Source organism: Acanthopagrus latus, chromosome 23, assembly GCF_904848185.1.
Source record: "Acanthopagrus latus isolate v.2019 chromosome 23, fAcaLat1.1, whole genome shotgun sequence".
Classification (NCBI taxonomy): domain Eukaryota; kingdom Metazoa; phylum Chordata; class Actinopteri; order Spariformes; family Sparidae; genus Acanthopagrus; species Acanthopagrus latus.
The window spans coordinates 9,091,700-9,112,622 of NC_051061.1; the positions used below are offsets into that span (position 1 = coordinate 9,091,700).

Below are 20,923 nucleotides of genomic sequence, written 5' to 3' on the forward strand. Positions count from 1 at the left end.
GGAGAGGCCCGGTGCTAATAATAGAAGCAGGGATCAAAATGTGGCTGTTATTTTACGTGTCGTGCCAGGTCGCCAACACCTAGATAGCCAACTGAAGAGGCTTCATTTGGCCGCCTGTACACTGCTGGCCGGCGGTGACAAGTTATTTCGGTCCTTTTTCTCCTTTTTCTCCTCTTCTCTCTGCTAGGTTTGGAGCCCGGGACGAGCCAAAAAGAGAAAAAAAGCCAGTGTTTTTAATCGGTATCTGTGTGAGAGGAAGAAGGGTAGACTTTGGAGGTCCCGGTTGCCAGCTGGCTGTATAAACAATACCTGTCTGTTATCAGCCCTAGCTGGTTTTATTGCTCGGGGGGGGGGAACGTCAGGAGCTGACATTTGCCAGTCAGGGGTGCAAGAAAAAAAAAAAAAAAGCAATTACGCGATGTTATTGCTCTCTCAGCGAGAAGTTAATGAGATTTTGACAATCTTCCAACGTGCTTTCGTGGAAAAAATGGGAAACGTGGGGGTTCTGGTCCACGAGCACTGGTTATGAACAACCCTTTAAACCGACAAAAATAAAAAAAAATAATAATAAAAAAAGATTTCCTCGCATTGTTTACTTCTCACTAATGTCTCCCATCTGACGGTGACTCGATCACACTAGACGCATCTGCATTGAGAAGCGTGACTCCTGACACACAGGAGCAACCAGTCAATATTTAGCTCAGACGTGATCCTGGTCCGAAGAGGATTACGAACCATGAGCTGGTGTGTCCAACAGCATTAGAGGGCATTACATCTGTGTGTACATAAACATGTTTAAACCTGCATGTCTCCCAAAATGCAGCAGGGGAAACACGAAACACAGCTGGAGTTGCTGGACTTTCTTCCTCTGCACCGTGTGACTGAAGACAACCCCAGCAGCTTGGGTCAGCGGGGAAAGTGGCGCTCAGAGAAATGTCACCTTGACATGCTGCCTGATATCACCTTGTTTCTCAGCGCCCTCTTATCACCTCTTGCCTGAGCATTACCGTGTTTGGCCCCTCGCCGCGCTGTTCCACCGAGGGCAAGCAAAACATTTAAAACGTTCAGTGAACTCCAGGCTTGTGAGAGAGATCTGCCTCCTGCTGATCAGACCACATCACCCGCCTGTAGGTCCAAATTTCAACCAACAGAGGGCAGCAGCGTACTACTATTTTATTGCAAGACTTGTGATCAGAGGGATTTATTGCAGCGTGAACTTCAGGGGCCCCTAAACTAAACTAAACTCAGCCCCCTGCGGCCATGTGTGTCCTTTAATATGTTATTAGCACCGGTGACCCTTGATTTAAAAAAGCCATTTAAGCTTATTAACGTTAAACACCCCAGCGTTCGTATAATTACCCCAATTCACAACACTTACGGGCCTAATGGAGACTCATCGGGTCCCTCGCTGTCCCCCGCTGCACCCTTAGGTGTAATGCAATTCAAGGTTATTGCTGGTCACACTTAAGCATAATCATTTAGTTGAGTGGTAGTACACGCCTCGACTGGGCGGATCAATTATACCACATCATTTATTATTAAATCTGCATTTGTTAAACCGGTGATACAATAACCTAAGACAGAGAACTGGTCTTTTGAGGGAACTGGTGATCTGTGAGGAGACCACCCTGTACTGCTGTTTGAATGAGCTGATATACAAAACATGGTTTAAAGATGCCGTCACACAAGTTTATCGTCCACCCCCTCCTCTTCAAACCTCCATCAAAGATCCCATTTTTGCTGGTTTCCATTTTCGGTTTCAGTTTTTACTTGCTTTAATGTTTTGTTTTTTGTTTTTGTTTTTTAAAAAAGTCTTTTTTTTCTCACACTGGCTATTGCTGCAGCACCCCGATTCACCCTCCTCCTGACTGTCTCGTTAAAGGTGCGAGATGTTTAGTTGAAAACATTCAAATATTAACGAAAGATAGCGACAGAATGCGAATAAACAGCAGCTTAGGCTTCAGGACATCATTTACTTCGAGCTGCTAGCTGCACGGCTAACTGAGCTAACAGCTACATTTAGCAGCAGTTAGCTGCTACTCTGGTGATATGGTGCCCTGTATTTGCTTCAAGTATTCATTTGACAGGTTCTTGCATGTTGCACTTTCAAGGTCCCTCTCTGAAAAAACCTGGACTGCTTTGATTGGTCAGCTCTCACAAGGCCCAGTGCATTTCAGCATCAGCCCTACTGTTGTCTTATTATAAAGCACCTAAAACTGCTTTGTAAAAAAAAAAAAAAGAGAGAGACATGGAAATCTAATTTTCTACAACAAATCAATAAATTACAGAAAATGCTCGTATGACAAAGCTCATAACGTTCGCTCTCCGTCGGAGATTTGCCATATTTTATCCGCGTTGTATAACTGAGCATTGTTTGTCACACACCAGCTCACCAAGCACCTACTGCAGAAAATCACAGTTACAAGAGCAACCGGACATTAGTCAGATTAATCAGAATATTTCAGTAGCAGGTGTGAAACGCATGATTAACTGGTGCAAAGATTTCAAAACCTACAGCGTCATGTCATGCACAAAGGGAAAGACAGGCGGGACTCGGTGTTTTGCCTGCAGAGGAACACATGGTTGCAGACGGAGCCCGGATCAGCAGAGGAGCAGGAGAAGACAGAAAGCATGAAATAGGATCACGTATAATACCTGCTCCTCCCGCAGGATTATTAGCCTAATCTTTTTCACACTTGGCAACTGGCATTACACTCACTGAGGGCTGGTGCAGAGTTTACCTGGAGAAGGTGAACGAGACCGAGAAGGTACTTCGCAGCTTTAGTAGTTGACACTCACTCATTTTTTTTTATCACGCACATCCGACCTGATGAGCTCGCAACCTGTGCGACAATTCTTGGAACTGAGGCATAAACAAAGTTATGTCTGGAGATCAGTAACCCCCAGACTCTCAGGGAATCAGTCTGCCTCTTTGTTTGCACAACACTATTCTAGTAGCTCATCACTGATGTTAACAGACTCTCTCACGAGTATCCCATACACCACAAACCAACTGATGTGAGCTGAACCAACAGTTGCAGAGGGAACATTAATAATACACAGTGTTCATTTTACTCTGCTATAAAAAAAAAAAAGCCATATTAATTCAAGCCCAGCCGGCATTTTTGCATAATTTAATGTTAATTCAGATTTTTCTAAAGTTTCTTTATACCACAGCTGCAATATTTCCCATGGTTTTGCAGCCGCCATGGTTTCTGCATCGTCGCAAACACTTCACACACTTGTGAAACTGCTGAGATAGATATAGATCAGTTGAGTTTCCATAATTAACAGATATGCTGTGAGAAATACATTTTTTTAATGAGCCACATGTGTTTCCAAGGGGGCATGACACAGTGGGCCTTTCCACATTTAACGTCCCGACATTTAACATCTCGCCTCTGTTCAAATTCTGGCTGGAGTTGCACAGGCGCATTACTTCACAGGCAGGATGTAGCCAATCAGAGGCAGAGTAGGGCGGATAATGCCCCACAACGTAGTGTGATCTAAAATAACACCACTGCTGCAGCAGCAGCAACTGTATGTCTGCTGACTGACTGGAGTGTATTTTTTACATTTTACAATTGATATATAAAAATATATATCTATATAATGGCTAGTACATAGTGACGCACGTAAGTTACATAAGTAAAGGCGCAACATCTGAACAAGGCGTTTCAGGCAGTGCAGCGGTGTTTTCTGTGGGAGAGAGTATCTCCCTTGGATGTGGACTTTGGGCTTTTTCACTTTGTAGGCCTGTTACATGCACAGAAATGCTACGTAACACAATAAAAGAAAGGCAAACACACCAAAAGCATAATATGACCTCTTTCAGCCCACTTACGGGTTTTGGTGGGCACTTTTTCGAACTTGCCATATACCACCAGTGGCAGGGTGATTACATTTAAAGTCCTTGCAGAACCATTATCAGAATGTGGTATTATGTTAAAAAAAAAATAAAAAATCACAATGTGACATAAGAGCAACGAGAAGGGAACCAGATCAGTGGAGCGGGACGGCAGACTTTTTTCTTTTCTTTTTTTTTTTTTTTTCTGAGCGCCATGACAGTAAAAAGGAGAAGAGAAAGAGTGAGAACAAACTAATGAGACACGAGCCCTCAGACTCAAACAGACGGAGGGAAGTAAGCGCTGTCGTTCTCACTGAAGGGAAGTTGAGAGACTTTGAGCCCACCTGCTTTTCCACCGTTGCCCACTTGCTTCCGCTCACACACACACACATGCACACACACACCCAAGCCTCCTCACCAGCTATTTCATGCCCACCGCACCAGTTCCCCCTGACAGGATGAAATGTTCGTGTCAGTCATGCAGAAAAATCCTTGCTCGCAAATTCCATGTGTTTCTTGAGTTGTGGGTTACACAAATGTGGCACACCTACAGGCTGCTCTATTTTCACAAAGACAAAATGCCAGTAAAACATATCACACAATGGGAAGATTCATCAGAAATCATTCATGAAAGTGTCGAAATATACCGTCCGAAAAAAAACAAAACACACAGCTGTTTTGCCTGGGAATGGGCACAGGAAGTGATGTAACTGTATCAGCTGAGTGAACCCAATTGGAAAAAACAAAAACGGTGTGAGCGGTAAACGCCACCGTGGCTGAGCAGACAAACAACAGAACCACCTACAGAAACTCAACGAACAGAAAATCCAAAGGGAGAAACAAAAGTGACGCCCACACTTTGTTTGTTCAGCAAGTGAGGCCAGGGAAGTGCCACACAACACAATGCACAATCCGAGAGCGATGACCGATGATTAGCGTAGATCTGCAGCATCTACCTGTACAAAAATACAATTATCTGCGGCGAGCGGCCTCCTGATTCACATGCTCCGCATGTTCGTCATGTCTAGCAGCTCACAGGAAACTCATCACACACAAGAAGGGGAAAAAGTAAAGGACGAGACTGTGCTCTGGCCCCTCGAGCTGAAATTCAGTTCCACTTCCTCCCCTCCTCTTCCTCTTCTATTCTTCCATCACCACACATCCAGCCCCTTCTCTCTTCCTCCCGAAGTTCCTGCTCCCGACGTCTGAGTCAAGTGACCAGCTGACCGGGGATTTCCTGGACAGGTCATGCTATTGAAGCCGCAGGCCGTCCATGTTTTCCTGCTGGCCTGCTCCGTCTTTCTTCCCTCTAATCCTCCCTCTCAACTTGTCAGCTGGCGCACTTTTATATAAGTAAACAGTAAACAAGAATTCGTTCTTCAGCTTTAGAAATGGTTTTTGTTTTTTTTTTGACTTTTCTTCTTTTTGGTTAAAGTTTTGTGCCGCAGGATAATAATTCACGTGAAGAATAAATAAAACAAAACATAACTCAGGATCCCGAACGGCCAACAGACAGCAGCAGCATTCGTCACGACACATTTCGACGAGGCAAAAGGGCGAATGATTCCTCATCCCTGTGACAGCTCGGCCTCAATGTGCAAGTCTGGAAAGTTTCAACCTTATAAATAAGAGCTGAAGCTGTTGTTGCTATCACCAAAAAAAAAAAAAAAAAAAAAAAGAATAAAGCATTAGATTTTATGAGAGTGCTGATGCATCCATTCGTGCTATATTCTGCGGTTTTTCAGGCCAAACCTCAGTGACTTTCTGGGCTGTTTCACAACATCTGAGAGAAAGCGGTGACACCAAACTCTGATTTATGGGTCAACACTAGAGAGTAACAGGAGTTTACTGTCGGGGGTGAGCTTTGACTTATAGATCAGCGTCAGATTTCCCCCATTAGAGACATGGGGAGGACCTCTTCGAGTTGATGAGCGCCATTTTATCTTTCTTTAAAGCAACATGACGTAGAAATTCATGTTCTCCTGCAGTTTGGCACGTTAAATCTCAGGATTCGGCATGTCACAACAAACATGTCTTGAAATAAACATGCGCGTTCTCTGGCGTTTTTGCCACCCCATGCAACTCAAAACAAACACAGCGTCCCAAACATGATGCCTGCTAACATGCTAACAGGCTAAACCCTCTGTCCAAATAGGCTTACTTGGCTAATGATCAAACAGAACGACCGCATTGCAGTTGTACCACCACCGACATCTAATTCGTTCATTCCCCCAATGCCTTTTTGAGATATCGGCATGGAGAATGTGGCGCCATGAGGTTTGCGATGACGTTGACCTTTGGCCACCAAACTGTTGTCATGTCCTCCTTGAATCAAGGTGTACGTCAAGAGATTCCCTTGACTCATTCTTGAGAAATCACCCTGGTTCTGGTTCCCGCCTGCCTGGCTCAGTTTCCTTGATACAGCCCGCTGAAGCGCAGAAACAGGTGTTGAGGGGGCGGAGTGGTGGAGACAGAGACACTATTTGCACTAATATAAGTCGCTGTACTATCAAAATGTTTCTGAAGCTGTTATCTGAAGGTAGTAAAAAGTGACATAATGACGCCTTAATGCAGTTTGACAATCAGTAGATCAGCTTCTGCTCTGGACATTTCCATCCTTGGCTCAGTTGAGCGTTCCCTCACAGGAAGCAGCAATAATTCTCCTCAGCGCTTCTCACGCATGCAGACCTTTTGAACATGATTTCCGCTTCGGCTTTCCTCTTCGCAGGTGAGATGGACGAAAAGTAGAGCGACGTGTAGGCTTCTGTTCCACCCACAGTGTGTCGGGACGATTTCTTTCATCTTGACTGTGTCCCTCCAGTATAGAAATGAAAAGCTCTCCCCCAGCAAACTTTTTTTTTTTTTTTTTCACACGCCACCGCTATATCCAACTTTACCCTGGGGAACTTTTTGCAACTTACTGAATGACTTAAGCTGTGATATATGATGCGCTCCAGCAAGCTCAACATGCAAAGGTCCATCCAGCCACCCAGGTACCAGCCTTGGTGTGTGTGTGTGTGTCTCATGTACACATGAGTACAAGGGAAATCGGTTGCAACTGTTTCATTAAATGCCAGTAAATCATCTCAAAATGTTTTCATTAATGGATGAATTATCCTTTGCTTCTCACCCTCTCCTGACCTTTATACATGTCTTAATCTGTAATGGTGATATATGAGTAACACCCAACATGAGCTCACTCCTCACTTCAAGAGGTGTGAAATGAGAGCAGGTTTGCACTGTGACAGAAGTCTAAAGACACACACACATGCATGCACACATGCACACACACGCACGCACACACACACGCACACACACACACACACACACACCGGCACCTGATTGAAGCAACACACATACACAGAATCCACAGAAGCCACACCAACCGTGTGAGACAAATATATACACAGGAAGTGCCTCCCACTCTCTTGCCCCTCGTTGCTTTGTGTGTGTGTGTGTGTGTGTGTGTGTGTGTGTGTGTGTGTGTGTCTCTCTCTCTCTCTGAGCGTTACTCATGGTAGTGTGTTGCTGAGCAGCAGCCAGTCGTGTTTCTCCCCTTGCCGAGCTCACACTCTCTCTCTCTCTCTCTCTCGGACTCTCTCCACGCTCTCCGGGCTCGGCGGACAGACGAGACCTCTCCTCTCCTGCTCCTCTAATTCTCTCCCCGTTTGTCTTTATTTTTTCACTCCCCCCACTACATCCCCCCCAGACCCCCTACTCTATCTGTTTCTTTTTCTTCCTTTTCTTTTTTTTTTTTGGTTTGTTTTTCAATTTTCTCCCTCCGTCCACTCCATGTGCCACGGGGCGTCGGTGGGGGGTCCCATTACGTGGGCATATATGTGTGTGTGTGAGTAAGTGTGCGTTTGTGTGTGTTAGGAGGTGTCGGAATGGAGGCAGTGGCACTCTATACGTTTCGTGCCACAGAGGGCGATGAACTCAGCTTCAACAAGGGGGACATGCTGAAGGTAAGACCCACCTATCTATCCATCTATCTATCTATCTATCTATCTATCTATCTGTCTGTCTGTCTGTCTGTCTATAGTGGTTGACCAACAGATTAACCTCTCTCTGCATGTCTCTCTCTGCCTCCACTGTGATAATTACAGCAATCATAACTTTCTTTAGCGTCCACGTCTACTTGACATTCTGTATCCAGGTGCTGCTGTTGCTAACTAACAGACTCAGAGAAACGTGACGAACCAGCGTGGGCAGCTTGAGCCTGGATTAAAAGTTACAAACATTTTTATAATTGAGAAAGTGACTGAAAAAAACAAAGAGTCTTTATGACAGCATCCTATAGCACCAAATTTGACTAGTTTAATTGAAGCTGCTCTCAAGTTTGTATAAGAAATGTGTGTAGGTTGTGGGCTAGCTTCGATTGAAAAGTAGAAAACGAGGGAAATACCGAGCTAGCTCCGTCCAGTGCTAGCAAAACCCAGCAACTAGCACGTCTAAATCTCACTAGTCAACTGTTCATGTCCCCTTTTTCTTTCGTTTGCAAGTTGTAAAAGCACAGAAATGACCTGGTGTGGTATGTTATGTAACCGTTTCACCGGCAAAGAAACAGCTAAATGCTTCTCTGAAACTGAGCGTGAGATTTACCTAAAATTAGGCTGGCTTGTAGGAATAGTCTGACTTATTTCCATATTTACTGGTGAAAAGATTGACGCCACTGTCATGTTTGTGCGCTAATATATGTCGCATGTAGCTTGCTGGCTAGCTTAGCTTGAAGACAGGAAACAGAGGGAAATATTCCACATAGCTAGAGTTGCTCTAACCAAACTAGCAAAAAGCCAACTACTAGCAAGTCTAAAGCCCACTAATTAACACCTTATATCTATTTTGTTTTCTTTGTGTAACAGTTTTGTGTAAAAATGACTTTGTGCGATTTGTTATGTAACTGTTTCTCAGCCAACACATGTAATTACCTCAAGTTTCTGTCCTTTCTCTTCCTTTTCTGACGAATAAAAAAAAAAAAAAAAAAAATCTCTGTCCCGAGATTGCATCCTGCACAGCTGGAAATTACTGTAGTAGAAAATTGTCCCTCTAAGACATCAGCAGTTAACCTAGGATTAAAAGAGCAAGAGCTTCTCTATATAGACTTACGGCACCAGCTGTTCGACGCTCTCGCAGTAGATGGACAAGTTAATGGAAAAAGACACAGCGAGATCAATTCCTCTGCCGGTGCAAGCCTCGGTCGACGGACCAGAGCCCAACTTTTTTCCCCGACTGGTGTCACTGTCATGTTATTGCCACTGGGGCAGACCATACAGTATATTACCAGCTCAAGCCTGTTCTCTGTTGGGTTTGTGAAAGGCATTCTGTGTATTGTAGATGGAGGGAAAGATCTCATCACAGAATAACCCTTGACACGTATTTTATTATGTCTAACAGGATAATAATGCCTCAGGGCGAAATTTACCTTTAATTGCATGCAGTAGGCTGGTATATTATTCATTGCAGACGGACTCTGTTCCAGTATTAGACGTCACATGAATAAAGCAGCTGCTCTTTTCCTGCTTTCTGCAGAAAGTCATTTTCTTGGAACTGAGTGTCAACATACGACGCGGCCAGCAGAATGAGTTGGCATTTAGCGTTGTCGCCATGTCAGGGAGCTGTTACAGTAAACAAATGTGGTTCTGTGACCCCTGCTGTGTTTGTGTGCAGATATCACTGATTAATGTCCTAAATCTTCCAGCAAATCACGACGGAATCAGTTCTCGGCTTCGGTTCAACGAACATAGGCTGACGTTGACGGCTGGGTCAGCAGTGTCAAAGTGAACTCGTGCTTTACGGCCGGCGCTGACGCAATCTCTGCCACTGAAACGGGGCCGCCGCTTAAAAACACTGCTCAGCTTTTGTGCCACTTTTTTTTTTTTTTCTTTCAGCCCACTGGGATAAACCGCCTGCCTCGTCCTCAGCCAAACCGCTCCGGTTCAGACGCGGGTCAAACAGTGCTTTTAAATAATTCTTCACGTTGGTTCAGTCCTGCTGGCGGCAGCAGATGGGCTGGCATTTACAGCGTCGTCGTGGAGCAAAATGTCCATCGTGTAAAAAAGAAAAAGAGATCTCCACATTTGTTTGTCAGATACTTTCCAGTCACTACTAACTGGTGTTTTTCCAGTGCATATAAAAGGAGCAGGGCCGTAATTACAATACGTGTTGTGGGGGACACTTCCCGAAGCACTAGAAATAATTACTAGCAAACATGATCATTATCCAAACTAGACAAATTTGTGTTAATACTGGTTCTATTACAGTATACATAGTACGCATGTGGTTTGTCCAAATGGTCCCCGGCAGAGAATTTAGCTTGACTGCTGCAGGTAGGTACCAATTCAAAACACCGCACTGTCTCTGTTTTACTGCTAAGTTAATTGATAGGTGGAAACTAGGGGTGCACCATATGGATTGTTTTCAGCTGATACCGATAACTGACAATTACCAGCATCTCACGGCCAATAACAATAACTGATAATAATTTCATATGAAGTTATATAGCTCATGACCTGTAGTTTATACGCCCCTCAGGGTGAGAAGCTTAAGGTGTAGCGGGCAAAGACGGATGATATTTTATTCAAAGCTTTAATAATTACTGAGGTAAAGTCATTGATTTTCACTTGCTTTAAAGGTGCATACCACCACAACTTAAGCAGTTTGGCTTTGTATTATCAGTTTGGTTTGTTATTATTTATTTCATTATCTGCCAATAACCACTAATGTTACATTGTCAGACAGATAATTTATCGGGCTGAGATATATTATGCCTCCCTAGTGGAAACTTATAATGTAATATGAGTGCTTTGTGGGTTACATATCTGTCGATTTTTGTAGAGTGTAATCTTGATGATGATTATTGTCTCTTGTCGTGCTAAATTCCTGTCAGAATATTAGCTAGCTATAGCATACATTCATGTATCAGCTTGCAAACATTACATACATTCTGAGCATATTATACTTGCTAGACACTTATTGATGAACACCACACTAGCGTTGTCCAGAGAATCAAAATGACAAAAAATACTCTAGAACAAGCTGGTTTTTCGCTCTTACCGTCAATTTTGCCCCCATGGTGTGGAATACGGATATTTTTCAAGGTAATGTATCAAAGTAATGACTTCTAGTATCATGGCAACACTCCGCCACACCAAAAACCCCCCACATCTTTGACTGTTTTCTCAGCGTTGATTCTATGTCTACAGGACTTTTTTTTAATGTATTTTCCCATGGGTCTGATTGTGTTGTTCAGTGGAAACTGATCAATCACAGTTTCGAGTTCGAGTGCTGACTCATAATTATAGTAAATGACAAACAATAGCTTTTCAGTTAGATTAAAAAAAAAAAAAGTGGCTCCTCCGACGCTGGTTGAAAGCTGAAAGAACGCGAGGGCAAATCTCACATGGACTAAAAATTAGAGCACAGAAACACAGGTTTCTTTTGTTCTCCAAACCCCGACACATGGATGTGACAATGTGGGATTAAAAATTTGGTTTGGATTGTGTGACAGGCTCCTCTGTTACCGGCAGCAGCTAAAATTGTAGGGAGTAGCCTGGTAGTGTGAGCCTGGGTAGCCCGTAGTCTCGCAATCAGCAGTCTCATCGGCTATAGCGCGAGTTGATGAAATAGGTACATTATTCGTCGCTTATTTTCAGTAGATTAAGAAAACATCATCCAAGTTCTACCTGTGCCCAGAAACAGGCAGACAGCCTTACAGAGACAGGTCCAGGATATCTCCTGATTTGTTTCGGCCTCATCAAGAGCTGTGTTCAGATGTGCAGATCCTGGTGCAGATGTTCATGTCAGACATTTTGGGCGGGTTTGGATTTGGGGTTTATGTGGGTGTTGTTGTCAGAGCTAATTGTGTGCATCCGTTGGCATTCTCTGGAAGGTGCTGCCAAATCGTTGGGAGTGGCCGCGGATAAAGATCCCAATTGTTCGTATCCTAAATAAACATGAAGAGGAAAAAAAATGATTAATGGATTCCACTTAGCTGAGGCTGACTAACACACTGGGTTACTTCCAAGGAAGCAACATGAATAAAACAAGGATCATTTGTTTTTTTTAGTTTTTTTTTTTCCACGATGTAGGACTCAAACTCTAATCCTCATCTGACTCTAGTCTATTGTTTAACTCATATGTTGCGAGGCAGCGATGATGCGGTCTCTCGTCGAGAGGAAGATATGAGAAAATAAGAAGGATCGATTTTTATTGCAAATTCATGAGCTGTTCTGTAATCTAACCCTGACGAAGCGGTATGAAAAAGCAGAATCTGAAAGGACACGGGGGAGGGAGGTGGGGAACGGAGATGAGAGGGTTTCAATTCAAACCTCTGTTCGGAAAAGTTAACGCCTCTGACTCACAGTAATGAATTAACCGAGGCCGTGGCGCAGTGGGTTGAATAGCCACGATAGCAGACAGGAGAAATCATCCAATAGGACAGTCACAATGGACTGCGGTAACCTGCCTGAAATACAGCAAAGGGGCTGTTTGGGGGGGGGGAATTTCTTTTCTCGTTCAAATAAAAACGCCGACATTGAAACCAAAGTGATTTAAAGGGGCGATCATTCAGTTGTATGACTGAACAATGATTGATGCAATGAGCGGCAAATCATTCCATTGCCTGCGACACATTTTAAAATGCTCGCACGGCGCGACCGTTAAAATAGATGGCGCATGAAATGAAGTTCCTGAAGGCACGGGGGGGGGGGACTGGGCAACTTTTTTGGCAGATGGGCAACATCGCCAAAAGAGTTGTTTTTTTCACCATCGTTTGCCGTAGTCATTTCTGAGAGGATTCATGTTTTTAAACTTCATGTCGCAGAGGTTTAGAGTGTGATCACAAAAAAAAAAGCTCAAAAAAGCAATGGACCTCGGCTCTGTTGGCCGAGATAAAGAGTTTATCAAAACCTGTCGCTGCAATCCAACCAGAGCAAACAAAACATTGGCTTAGATACATCAAAACGACGAGGGATGATCAGGATACCGAATGAAAAGTGACGAAGAAGAGAAAAATAGAGCAATGAAACACAAATGGATAAATATTAAAGCTGCTACACTGTGGAGCCCATCAGGTGACAGAGTGCCCATCACAATTAAAGACTTGTCCTCTGCTGCCGTCCGTCAGAGGAAGTCATCTAACATGACCGGTCTGACCTTTCTGCTCTTCCTCTGCTTCCGTTACGCACGGGCTGCAAAAATGTATGGGTTAATGCGTGCGTAATCATGACTGGCTTCGCGTGGCATTTTGAACGCGCCAATAATCTTGTGTGTTTTGGGCCCTCGGCTCACGCAAAGATGAATGAGAGCCACTGTACCGGATAATGGAAGGAGAGAGGCCCGCCGAGGAGATTGATATACGGGCGAGGCCGGAGAGAAATGAAAGTCGCCTTTCACCCGCTAGTAATAGCCTGCGTCAACATCATTATGAGCGATATTTCATTTGTGTGTGTGTGTGCGTGTGTGTGTGCGTGCTCCTAGATCACCAACATGGAGGATGATCCTAACTGGTACACAGCTGAGCTCCACAACAGGAAAGGATTTGTGCCAAAAAACTACATCAACCTGCGGCCACACGCGTAAGTACACACACACACACACACACACACACACACACACACACAAGCACATGCATCTTCATGAATGCGTTTCACACGTTCCAGCGCTGGTCTATCTAAGCAGCTCATCAGTGAGCGTTTGCAGCTCGGGGGAGTTTCTCTGCTCAGCTCTGGACATCTGCACGCCGGCATAAGGCAGCCCACCCAAAGGGACACACTCACTCGCTTGCCTTACGTAACCACACATGATACAGCCGTGCGTGTGTGTGTGTGTTTACAGTGGAGCTGCTGGTACACCCTGTGTCTCCATCAGATGGTCCTGCACCAGCTGGGTTCTGCTTTTTTTTTTTTTTTTTTCCTCGGCTATGACAAAACCCCAAACTGACAACGCAGCCATTTAGAGCGGCTCCGGCTCGCTAATGAACGCCGATGCACGGCCCAGGTGGAGCTGCCTGGTTAAGTTTGCCAGCACCGTGGGGAGGAGATGTGTCGTGGTTGTGTTCGTCTGTGAGCGCTTCTCCTCCCCCACACTGCTTTAAAGAGCCACGCAATAACAGAATAGAGAATAAAAAGGCTCAGAATCCCTCTGACCTGACGACCTTCACCGAGAGGGTCCAGTGGTGCGGGGCCTCCGTAATGAGCCTGCACAGGTTCACAAAAAGCAGAATGCCATTTCTGCAAACCTCGCATCCAAACAAGCTGCTCTGCTAAGCAAGGCTAATGAGCAAAAATGAAAAATGACACTATTACTTACGCTCCACAGCTGACAACTGAAATACAGCCTTTCTGGGATTTGTATATTGCGTGCCTTTTTAGCAGCGCATTTAAAAATAGCCTCAGAAATGTGCTCATTTTCCTTTGTACCGTCAGCTTCTCTTTTTATTTCCCCGTCAGCATTGATCTGCCACTGTTCCTTGGAACTCGACTCATTTCAGCCCAAACAACAAGCATCAAAAAGTTGTGAGACGTCCGAACTAATTTCACTCAAGTGCACGCACCCCACAACATCACACGTCACATGCATGATCTTTTTTTTAAAAACTCTTTTGTGTTTTTATCTCCTGCAGCTGGTTCGCCGGCCGTATATCTCGCGGCGTGGCGGAGAGTCGGCTCAGACACAGGGAGTGCGGGGCCTTTCTGGTCAGAGAGAGTGAGAGCGCCCCCGGGGAGTTCTCAATGTCCGTCAGGTAGGACATAAAGAATTTACAATATGCACATTTTTTACCTTTGTTCATGTATCCATTGCATTGTTAAAGGTTTGTGTCACCTCAAAACCTTTAGAGCTGTTTCCCTGACTAGTTTTCGGTGTGGGTTGCCGTGTTTCCGGAGATACCGTCTGTAGAGCTGTCTGCCTCTCCTCAAATATAATGGAACCAGAGGACACTTGACACTTGTGATGCTCAGAGCTTGCAAAAAAATACATTTGAAAAACTCAACAGCAGTGACTCGAGATAATCCACAGACCCTATTTTGCCAAAAGTTTCTGGGACTATTTCCTTTTTTCACCAAACCACACCCACCAACTGTATCGCTGTGGAGATGGAAGCGCGAATCCACCCGTGGAAGGGGCGCTAGCTAGCTAAGCACACCGAGCTCAGTGACGTTACCACTCAGCTGAAGAGGCCCCCATTTGTGTTTACATCTCATGATTTCTGCCACAAGCACAAGCCGAAAGCCACCAATGATATACATGCAGGAGCCAGGACATCTCGAAGGACGATATCTCCGCAACTCTGCAGCTCACACACGAGAACATCTAGATGGTTAAATAGCACCGCAGGTAAAAGGAAAAATATGTATTTTTGATTTTGGGGGGAACTGTCCCTTTAACTTGTCTGAGAGTTTCTGTACTCCACCTCAATCTGTATATTCTTTACATGTTATCTCTACTCTCCATGCGTTATCTTATCACTCCAGCTGCCCTGTTCCTCCACAGGGTCATTAAAGTTTCCCTCCGTCTCTTTTCATGCGACTGATTCAATTAGCACATCTATGTAAACATGCACAGATGCACACATCCCCCCCACACAGGCAGCGTTGCTGGCCTTTGTGTGTTCATGGATAAAACTTTAAGTGTGTGCGTGCATGATTGTGTGTGTGTCCATGCTGTGTTTCCGTTGGTGGCAGGGGATCAGAGGAGCAGGCGGAGGAGGAGGTTAAAGAGGATAAGGTGAAGGGCAGAGAGAGCGAGGGAGGATCTGCCACCCCTCTGGCCCGTTGTGAGCTAATCCTGTGTGGCACACCGCGGCATCTGGAGCTGCTAATGGGGCCCGAGCAGTTGTCTCCAAGGAGGGGTGGCGGTCAGGGGTGCAGCTGAGGCTTGGTGCTACGCTCCTGGGGGATGTTTGGATATTAAGAGGTGGAGAGTCGGGGGCTGTGTCCGGAGTCTGAATTTTTGGCACTCGAGGCCAGACTTGGAACTGGGGCTTGGCTCCTCTCTGAGCTGCCGGGGGCTGGAAGGAGAACTGGCGCAGGCCGGCGGGGTTAAGAGTTGGATTTGTGGGTTGCTTTGCGGTTGTTTGTGACAAAGTCTGGGCATGATATCTCACTCCCAGTGGATTGAGGACAGGCCCCTGGAAGCATTAACACAGGAAAGGAAAAAATAAGTTGTTTTGCATTTGGGGGGGGAATCGAAAGGGGAAATTCGGAGGGAAGGAAGAGAAGGGAGGCGCAGATTGCCAAGAGGGGACAGAGAGGATTTTGATGCTCCTTGTTTTTTTGGGTTTTTTTTGGCTGTCTCTTGATGTCTCTCTGGCTGTTGTTGCTGGATGGTGTAGCAGCTTGAGAATTGGGTCAGGTGTCTGTGCGAGCGTGTGTGTTTGTGTGGTCCTTGCAGTGCTGACAGCTCCCCCTGTCAGAGGAGACGTCCTGTCTTCAGTCCCGGCTCAGCCCGGCTCAGCTCGGTTCCGGCTTTGACGTCAGTCCGTGAAAATCAGATCTGCTTTCACGGCCATGAATGGAGCCAAGAAGGGAGCCTGTGTGATATTATCCAGGAAAACTGATGGCGAAGCTGGAAGCCATGCGACACTGAGAATGTGGCGCGAGGTTCAGATATGAACATCCTTGCTGCAGCTTTTAATTAAAATAGAAGCAGTTCGATATCTTTTACATTTGATGCCTTGTAGATTTTTATCAATCAGCAGCTCGATAATACATTCACACCATCCAGTCACTACTTTGGTTTTATTTGTCACTTTGAAGTGAAGGAGAGGAGAATCGTGATTCACTCTCACAGACTCGAGCGATTTTTTACGACTTCAAACTTATTAGTCATAAACAGTCACCGCTATTATCTCCTTTGTGTCCTGCTGTTGCATTTCTCAGGCTTCATTTCCAGCGAAAAAATAAAATTTAATTAACCTTCACAAAGCAGTCAGCGGTTTATCGAACACAGAGCCCGTCGTCGTTCATCATTCCGGTGCAGTCGGACCATGAAAACTGCAGACCGGGGACAGGGTTCGTCGAAGCGGCGAAGTCACAACTGCAAGCTCGTGAGAATGCAAGTTTTTTTAGATAATCAGGTAATTGAAAGGGTTGAAACGTTTCATTCAGCCAGAGAAGAAGGATAAAGCACTTCATTCACTAAATTTGAATATGCTCAGCTGTCATTGGGTGGTGATTAAATTAAACACAGGCAACAAAACAATAACTTTTGTGTGATTTAATTGTCGGTTTAACCTAAGCCTGACCCTAAAAAGAAAGCCCTGGACATGACCTCAGTGTCCTCAACAGTGGTTCTGACTGGGGACCTTTAAGGCTGTCAAGCCAGTGACCACAGTTCAGGACTGTGTTTCAATAGCTGTAAGTGTGACATCACTGGATATCTTTTTAGGCGATGTCAGAACAGAACAGAATTTCAAGCTGTCTTTATGGCGACAAAACCTGGTGTTTAACACCTACGGCCTTCTATGTTCAGTTAGTATTTTAAGCCAAAACACGTTCTAATCCCTAACCAAATGATTTTTCAGCATATCCGTGGTTCATAAGAGTCGTTTAGGTTCAAAACGGTTGGAAATGTTCCCCACTTGATGCCCTTGTGGCTTGTAATAACACCACCAACATCCTCTCCCTTACACATGTCAAAGTCACAAGCAGGTAATATGCATGTAATATACCACGTTTGGAACCAATGCCAACCCTGGATTTATCTGCGCTTGCACAAATGTGAACATTACTGCCCTGCAAAAAAAAAAAACAACTTGCCGCAATGTTGATCATAAAAAGCTTGCTGTACTCCGAATTAGAAATTTATCGTCCACAGACGGAGCATAGGACACTGTGTTTGTATAAGGTTTTTTTTCGGGATGCTTTTTGATAGGCGGCTGTGAACGAATATGCGACTGGGGACTGGATTCACGCTACACCAGAGAAACTGTCCCGATGGGTTATTTAGTAGCTTATTTTTGGAAAGTGGAGAAAAGTGATGTCAACCTAGACTTTTACAGAGCAAGAGAGATGAGGAATCCATTATGATTAGCTTCCACAATCCTGTGAATCTTAGATCTTTTATTTTGAAAAATTGTGTCGGGGAAAAAGGAGCTGCGGTACACCGACACAGTTAAAAGGCAGCATGTTGTGTTTCTGGTCCCATTTTTTTCTTGAGCAGCTAATATTTTTCACACTTAACGCCCGGCGGAGACGTTACTTTCGCTTTTCTAAATGCAAAGTCTCACTTCCTTGTTCATTGTTCTGCCAGCATCGACTCTCTCAGTATCAGCCCCTTCCACCTACATTTTACATCTCACAGCTGAAGGTAACAATTGGCACAGTCTGCATGAGTCATCAAAAGACACTAGGAAATTAGAGAAGGCGAGCACTGAGGGAAAGTTCATCCACCAGAGGATTGCAGTGATATTTTTAACTTCTATTACTTTAGATGTACAGTTGTGTGGTTGTTTTGTATGTCAGGGGGCTTGAGTTGCCTTTCCTCGTTGAAACGCCGCCACGTACAGGATATGTGTGTGTATTTTCTTTGAGTCAAGTTCTGTTTGATTGCTGGAGGTCTGGCCATGTGACAGAGCGCAAGGTTGCCTCACCGCAGCTCGGTCCTGTCTCTGCTTTTGACGCAGGTTCTTAAACGGCACGGTGGTCAGCCCACGCACGCAAACAGACACGCCGCGCACACATGTGCATGCTCATGCACGAACAGTCGCGCGTTTGTTTTCTACTGTGGTCTTTTTTTTCTTGTGTTAGGCGAAGGTCATGTAGAACAAAGTCAATTTTATTCGCCCTCGCGGTCGGATTTGGTTTGACAACAACTTTCCGTGCGTGTGTGCGTGTTTATGGCTCAACTCTCTGCACTCTCTCGTTCAGATCAGGAGCACACACAATTCTAAGTCAGAATATTAGTATTTGCAATTTTAATGAGGTAATAATACAAACTCAGACATATTTATTTTTTCCATAACTGAACAAACAAGCTGTTCTCAGAGGAAAATGAGGTCCCTGGGACACTGTTAGAAGCTAGAGAAGGTGGCAGGGTCCGCCAAATATCGTCCTGGCCACCCAAGAGCGCTCTCGATGCCGGCCCCCTGCTCTGCTGCCTGCATTGTGATCTTCAAACAGCACCGCCAATGGGAATAATGTTGCCTGGTGACATACTGTGAACCTGCTCGCTGAAATGGCTCATTAAAACAGACTCAACCACATTTTGACATGGCTTCAGATATCACTGACTCACACTTCCAGTGGCCGACGGCTCACACAGCAAGTGCTGAATCAGGATGTTCACTCAAGCTTTTTGTGTCATCCGTCATCATTATAGTCTCCAAAGTGGGACCATAAAGGGAACTGACCCTTTGGGCCACGCTGCTTTTTACAGCTACATAATCTTCTTTAAACTTAAAGCAACACAGTGTTCCACAAATGTCATCATCACACTAAGCGACCCCTGACAACCCACAAATAAAAGTGGGTTACTTTCCATTTAGTTAGACGAATTAAATCACTCGGAGAGAATGTGGTTATACAAAATACATGACGGAGAAGAAGAAGAAGTGAGTCAACGTTATGCAACACCATGCTGGAATAAATGCACTGTGTTCGCAGCAATTAGCTCCATTTCTCCTCTCGTTCCGAGTCGTGCTTTTGCCTTATTCGTCCCCCGAGCCACCGAAGCTACGGTTATTTTGGGAAATACCAGGAAACAGTTAGCTTAGCTTAGCATAAAATCCAGAAAAAAAGGGGGAACTTGGGCTTGGCTCTGTTGAACAAAATCCACAGCAACTGGAGGGTTTGGAAATCTTTTGTTGCTTTACTTGACTTTAACTGCTATGACTGACCTGGTCTATTTTTTTTTTTTTTTTTTAAATATTTTTCGGCTTTCACAGCTCACACCACATCTCAGCGGCACACTTCAATGACACAATGCAGTGACCGCCAACAGAATTTAGAGAGACTCGGGCGAGACATAAATACAGAGGGAAATAGAGAGATGAGGGGAAAACCTAGAGAGAGATGAAGAAATACAGCGGGAAAGAGCGAGCAGTGACTGCAGACAAAACAGCAGTAGGAGAAGCTTATGGTGGGTGGAGGAGGGGGGCGCATGGTTTCTCTATTTTCAGATATTGACAGTGGAGCTGAAATAATACTGTCTGGTCCTCTGGGAGGGAGATAAACCCTCCAGAGGGCCTCCTCCTGTCTTTTCTCTATCTCTTTTAAATTCAATATTTTATCAATTTAGTCTAGCCTATACCTTTTCTCTCTGTCCATCTCTTCTCTGGATCTGGTGATGTGGTGCTATATCAAAAGTTTTGTGAAAGAGCCCAGTATAAAAGCAATAGTGTAACATAAAATCATAAATGGCTGATATTCCTTTGACTGAAAAGGCTCCACCTTCAAATAACTTCATATGACTTGAAGTTAGGTATCCACTCTGATGCCTGCCTGTGAAATATGAAGCTAACACCAACCGCTGCTTGGTTTAGCTTAGCACAAAGATCGGAAACATGGCAAAACAGCTCGCCTTGATAGCTCTTTTCCCACAAGTCCAGTCTTTTCTAAGATAGTCAGCTGTTAGCTTTAGCTTCATTTTCTGTGCCAGTCTTCTCTACAAACTCTAGGCCAGGAGCTGAAAAAGCTGAATATCTAACTATTCCTTTAAGAGTTTAGCATATACAACTCACAAGGTTTGCGCGATAGCGTCGCTAACTAGCTTACCTGTGTCGCTTTAAGCTGGTTTGGCAAGTCAGAACTTGGAGAGTCAACTTGGCAAACTAAGTATGGCAGAAAACAAGACTTAAACAGAGTTAAAAGTCTAGGTGGGAACTTTTTCCTTATGTAATTCTGTAGTTTCAGCTTAGCTTAAGGGTTTGTTAGCTTAACGTCGCTTAGCCAGAAAACCTGCGGCTCTTTGGCTCTGTGCGATGAGATTTAACTAAACGGATTACATTACTCCCTTCCTTGAAGCACATCTGGCTCTGGCAAACCTTCATATGCCTACTCAAATCTATATTTATGACAGGAGTTGCCGCGTTGCAGTCAAAAAGTTGCTGAAACGTGCGCCGTCCCTCCTGAAGATGGA

At 44.7% G+C, this 20,923-nt stretch overlaps 1 protein-coding gene across 1 annotated transcript in view; it reads left to right on the plus strand.

The window, feature by feature from the left end:
* Nucleotides 1-7,374: 7,374 nt before the first annotated feature.
* grapa (GRB2 related adaptor protein a) overlaps nt 7,375-20,923 on the plus strand; it is a 29,934-nt gene continuing 16,385 nt past the window's right edge. The window contains exons 1-3 of the mRNA XM_037089045.1: nt 7,375-7,812; nt 13,325-13,422; nt 14,469-14,588. Coding sequence (XP_036944940.1) covers nt 7,735-7,812; nt 13,325-13,422; nt 14,469-14,588 — 296 coding nt within the window. The 5' untranslated portion in view covers nt 7,375-7,734. The remainder of the gene's footprint in view (nt 7,813-13,324; nt 13,423-14,468; nt 14,589-20,923) is intronic.